This window comes from Mercenaria mercenaria, unplaced genomic scaffold (assembly GCF_021730395.1).
Source record: "Mercenaria mercenaria strain notata unplaced genomic scaffold, MADL_Memer_1 contig_2358, whole genome shotgun sequence".
Taxonomy (NCBI): Eukaryota; Metazoa; Mollusca; class Bivalvia; order Venerida; family Veneridae; genus Mercenaria; species Mercenaria mercenaria.
The window spans coordinates 1-5987 of record NW_026460414.1 but is presented as its reverse complement, the minus strand read 5'-3'; the positions used below and the strand labels follow the sequence as shown (position 1 = coordinate 5987).

At 34.9% G+C, this 5987-nt stretch overlaps 1 protein-coding gene across 1 annotated transcript; it reads left to right on the top strand.

Annotated features, from left to right (window-relative positions):
• The first annotated feature begins 2176 nt into the window (after positions 1 to 2176).
• Positions 2177 to 2957, top strand: LOC128552341 (uncharacterized). Its single transcript, XM_053533370.1, has 2 exons — positions 2177 to 2311; positions 2430 to 2957. Exons 1-2 carry the CDS (start codon positions 2240 to 2242, stop codon positions 2955 to 2957), a joined length of 600 nt encoding a protein of 199 aa, XP_053389345.1. The 5' UTR covers positions 2177 to 2239.
• Positions 2958 to 5987: the final 3030 nt, after the last annotated feature.

Genomic DNA, 5987 nt, shown 5'->3' with positions numbered 1-5987 from the left:
GGTATTACATTTAAACTACTTACAAGTCCATATAATGCCATCAGAGCTCAGGAAAAGGGACAATAAAAAAAACCAAAAATTTTTATATGCGTTTGGGGGCTGGCAAAAAAATAAGCTGGTCCCCAAACCGGGACCCTGAGATAAATAAATTTTTCAGTTTTACCCCCAAAAAAATATTTTATAAGCAACCCCCTTTTCCCTATTGTACGGTTAATATTTTAAGCAAAAAAATTTCAAAAATTAGGGGGAATTTTTTCCGATGGGGTAGAAAAAAATTTTTTTCATAAATTTTGTTTTTAGTCAATATTTCGTCGGGATTTTAATGGGAACTAACCGGAACCCCAAATTTCCCCTTTTTCAAAAGGGTGTAGCAGAAAATTTCACCAACGGTGCTGTAGTAAGAAATAATCCCTATCACCGGCGACAAAGCGACAATGCGACAATGCGAGATTTTACTAATTCTCGCAACTATGTATATTGGATTTCAATTTCACGATGCGAGGTTTAAAAAAACAAGCGACAATTAAGACGATAAATTGTCGCCCTCTAACCTCGCGAGGATTGTTAAATCTCGCATGTAAGTATGTTTTCGGACAAGGCGACAACGCGATAATTATCGCGTTGTCGCGTGTTGGCGAGGCGACAATTTAAGTGGCACGAACAGGATTCCGTACAAAATCGTACATGCAAACATATAAGAAAACTTAACGTGTCTCACACGAGGCAGTCATAATCAGTAATCGTAATCAGACATAATCAGTTAGGTTTTGCCATTTTTGGAAATTTCGATGTTATATACGCATGTAACCAGTGACTTCAGTGCAAGCTAGAGCAGTAAGATAAATACCTTTCAGAGTCCAACACGAAAACAACTTACCTTTCAAAGTATAGACATTTAAACAATGCATCTTGCCATCTGGTAATGCACAACTTCCGAAATGTTTTATTCAGTTTGAGACAGACGGTACCCGAAATAAGTGCTTTAACCTTTATCATGCTGGACAGGACTGATTCAGTCTGCACTATTCGCCATTCAGTCAGTACTTTTTTTGATAAGCACCCCTTTTAACAGTTAATCACGGTGCACAATCACGTGACTTGTGACGTTTCAACTGGGGTATCACGCCAAGCAGAATTCGTAAACGAGAAAATCGCGATTTAAAATAGTGCTTTCTGTGAGAGCTTTTGGACTTTAGAACGGACAATTTTTGAGTTTGGTGATCTATCAAGAAATACGCCATTTTTTGAGCGAAAATCCTAACAAAAAATATCTAATATATCACACAGAATGCAGCGGTGACAACTAGTTGGTCGTTTATTAAGGAACAGTCGCTTGGGTTTGGTTTTCAAGCCGTTTGAAAATACGCTTGCTGTGGAAGCATTGCGGTTTGTCCAGGTTATCAGCAAAACTAAAGAAGATACGACATATGTTATATCACCGGAGGTAAGCATTGATATAAGGACTTGCACCAGATAGGTGCCATTTTACAAAAATATATCTGTAAAAAGTTTACCTTTAAAAACTCCGTTTTGTTTACGAATTCTGCTTGGCGTGATACCCCAGTTGAAACGTCACAAGTCACGTGATTGTGCACCGTGTTCATGCCCCTAGCAACATCTTTCATGCCCCTGGCAACATCTTTCATGTCCCTAGCAACGTCTATTTACAGATACGTTGCATGGAACCGATAGAAAGAAATAATAAACATGCTGTTGAAACTTACGCAAAACAGTGAAGGAATAATGAATATAGTGCAGGGCGTATGGCACCAAGATTATTAGTTTGTAGGGAGATACTGAAATCGAGAACTTTTTAATAGTACAATGTAAATGTGCTCACGTGATCGTACTAAATGAACTCTTTTTGGTTTGCTGCAAACGCACCCAGATCGTAAGTCTGTCCAACTATTTCAACCAACGGATTATTGAGGGAGCCTTTAACTGACCAATAAAGTCTATAAGAGGAGTCTTTCGAAGCATAAAAGTAATACAGACTCTGTTTGTATTAGTTTGTTCCATGTACAACATCCCTTACGCCCACTAACAATGGCTTAATAACGATAATTTAAACTACGAAGATATTGTTTTGTGGTACGTGTAATATGCTATTTATAATGCCTATTAAATCATAAGGACGGTCATGAGTCAGGGATTTCCTGAATGATATAAATAAAGACACATATGAACATAAAAGCAGTGTGTTACTAATTATCATATTACGTACTAAGTAATAGTTAAAATGAACGCAACAACGTTGATCATTTGTATTTTATACATTTTTAACATAAATGTGTTGGTTTCACCCTCGCAGGTATGAATATTCTTTATTTTATCCAATATTGATTAAACTTTTTAAATACATAAGATAAAATCTTCAGACTTTCTCAAAATACTACAATAACATGTCGTCTTTTATGCACTTGTTGCAGGAACTTTTGTTCGAACCTAGAAATGGGGTAAAGTTTAGCGTGAGAACTGAAGTTCCCGTGCTGAAGGTCAACTACACTGTTTATAAGACAGCTTTGACAAGTCTGGTCGACGATTGGTTGAAAGGAAAAATAGACACGGGGCAGCCAACAGAACAATGGGAGAGGAACTACATTGCAAGAGTTAACCGTATAGTTAATGGCGAAGTAAATAACTGTTCAAAGGAAGTCAGTGATACGAGTGGAGATAAAAGCATGGGCCTGTTTTGTTCAGATGAAAATTTAGATAAGAAAACAAGAGATGTTTACTATGAAATGATTAAAATAAAAGTTCCAGGGCATTTAAATGTGGTAACTTCCCACCGGCGGTGGATACGGCTTACATATAAGTTTCTAAATTTAATAGGCGTCAAATTTTCTGACAAAATGACTGACCTTGTTAGAAGACATGACTTGAGCAAGTATACACATCGAGAAGTTCGGGGATACGCTATAATGTTTGGAGATGGCGCCCTTGGTTATAGAAATTAAAACTAGGATGAAAAGTTAGAATGGAGTATTACTCTTCATAACCATTATGCCGGTAATCCTCATCACCCGGAATATTTTTATCCACTTCAAGAAGACGGTAGCCGAAATAAAAGTATTTCCGTGTTGAAACTAGACCCTGAAAATGGTAAAAATTTCCTTGATGAAAGTCTTATCGATATGCTTGCTGCTCGAGGGGAAAGGGATCTGGCCGAAGATAGGGTATTTAATGTAAAGAATTGGTTCGATCTTAGTGAACGGTTCTTCAGGAGGTATAACACCGAGGATAAGGGGTACGTTTTGGATCGCATAGGGGACTACGGAATGTTGGCAACAAGATTTTTCTCTAGTAGTGAGAATGTAAAACTAGTCAAAGGACTTTTTGATAACAGAAGAGTTGTGTTTGAAAATTACAGCCACTGAAGTGATATTAATGAAGAAATTCGTGTTCATTTTGGGCAGACTCAGTATCTCGAAATAAATTATAAAGAGCAATGCAGTACTGCAAGGTTTAGTAGAAAGCTTGAGCCTTCGTCGTCAAATTTAGGAACTCTTTATTTATCTAAAAAAAAACTGAAAACAAACCTAGTGATCTGGTATAACTTTTTCTTTTCTTTGGTATTTGAAATGAGTATTGTGTTTCCCCGTTTCCCAAGTTCAACAAGTGATAATAAATTGTATTAACATCATTATTTTGTTAAAGGGATTTATGGACATCGATAATATTACGGGTGTAAAAGTCATGCCCTAAATTTTGACACGTAACAATTTTTTCATGAATCTTGAATGTATTATGTTTTTTTAATAACACTTATCAATCTATTAAATAGGAAGGTGTGTAAAGGGTTTTGGAGAGAGATTACTAGGTCAACTAGGTTATAATCAGTTACATTGTTTGTACTTTAACTTTGTAATACGGTGTATGTTTTCTAATCCGCAGTCAGTCAATTCTGTATTGACATATACACACAATGCCTCATAAAAAGTTTAGAAAGAGATTAAAAGCATTTCAGCTTCTTTCTTGACATATATGTTAAAATCATGAACAAGAGTGTGCACAATTTATTTCCAAGTGACTGCTACTACTGTTTGGTCTGCATTATACGTGCACATCACGTGACATATAAAAATTCTTTAAGATCTATTTTATTAGCATAATTGTGATCTAAATAATCTAACCACAAGTTTATTGATGACCATGCTTCGTTGCCTGGAGATATATTTAAACATGTGCCTCTAGCCGATTATGTTTCAATGCAAAATATTTGTTTAATGTATCTTGTTTTGTTTTTTAGAGTTAACATTCTAAAAGTTATTTATTCATATTTGAAGAAGATGTCATTACAGAGCAGTATTCCATCTTTTACTGATGTTATCATATTTCACAAGCTTACATGTAAATTTAAAATGTCGAAGACATTATTACGTATGTTGTATTTGAATCATTGTTTACAGAAAATGACCATAAGCAGTTATGATAAGTTTTCAATCACTATCTTATGTAATTGCTACGAAATATTCTGTCATAGTAAATGCTGTTTTTAATCTTCGAAAAATTTCATTTCAGTCTGTTTTAATTACTTTATAGAAAGAGTTAAGAAACATATGTTTACTTAAATATCGAACCTTGCATAATGTAAAAAAATATATTTTCATCATTTGCAGCTTAATCACACATATTACTGATGTCGGTATATACCAAATTTTAATAATGTTATAATTCTTTTTCACGTGTTTGTTCTGTCCATAAGAAACAGTCTGCACATTAAAAACCCTGCACCTTTACTTAACGTGAATTTTAAAGTATTACGCATATCTTATATAAGTATACGTAGATTTACCCCACCCACTAAGCTATTTACTTAGCCCTTGATTGTTGGATTTATAGATAATAAATTAATTAAAAGTTGTCATGTCAAAAACTTATGTTATAGTTAATGAAAAGTCTGAGAATAATAAAGCATTAAAATTTATAAATATAATCAAGCAATTAAAAATTATATAATCATTGAAGGAATGTATGTAAAACAGTGATATTTTTCTTATCATTTTGCATGCAATATCCTCCATAATTTTTGATAATATATTTCAATTTACTTGAAGATAAAATATACTATGCTTTAATCTATTCTGTAACAGAAACTTGTATAAAATTAGGGTCATGCCTATAAAATTGAAACGTATTGTCCACTGAGTTTGTATTGTATGACTTTTAATTTTCGGCGCCACATTGAAGGCCATCTTGATTTTGAGCACTTTACCCACAACTTGGATTGGAAATATAAGACTGTTAGAAATATCTGAAAATAAGTTTGCGATGTGCACATTCGTAAAACCACCTACCCCATGAGGGTAAACTCGTTTGCGACAGTATTTATATTGGCCGAGGTTGACCTACAATGAACACGCTTTTATGGGGATGTATCGAAATTTTCGTATCATTTGTATTTGTTTTCTAATCGGCGTGAAGTTGGCAGTACAGCAGTAGCAGCAGTAGGAGCAGTTAACTGCTGCTACTGCCAGCAGTTACAGCAGTTAACTGTTCCTACTGCCAGCAGTTACAGCAGTTAACTGCTCCTACTGCCAGCAGTTACAGCAGTTAATAAGCTGTTACACTAGTTTGATGGTGTTGCTGACATCAGGTATTTTGTGTAAATATAAACATTCACCTTCTTTGCAATATACATCACATCAAGTTAATCCCTATATTAGTACATTCAGTGCATCTAAATGTTTCCGTTTTGTACTGTTATTTAAAGCACAAAATTTGAGAGAGGGTGCGCTACCTACCCCCCCCCCCACACACACACACACACACACCCACTTCCTTGCTCCTACGCCTATGGTAAAGTAGTTTTAACAAGTTTGATGTATTTAATTCCCTTGATTTGCTCGTTGTGAAAATGAAAGTAGAAAAACGCGCGCTTTTCTAGATAGTTACATGTATGTTCAATTATGGTTTCGTATTTGGCCCGGGCACGTTTTCTAAATAAAATGAGTACGTGTATTTTATAGGGATATAATTCAATGAGT

Excerpts from the sequence above, each read along its gene's own strand:
- LOC128552341 (XM_053533370.1), top strand. The coding sequence starts at position 2,240 with ATGAACGCAACAACGTTGATCATTTGTATTTTATACATTTTTAACATA. Across the intron at positions 2,312-2,429 it reads TGTTGGTTTCACCCTCGCAG|GAACTTTTGTTCGAACCTAG; the intron begins GTATGAATATTC and ends CACTTGTTGCAG.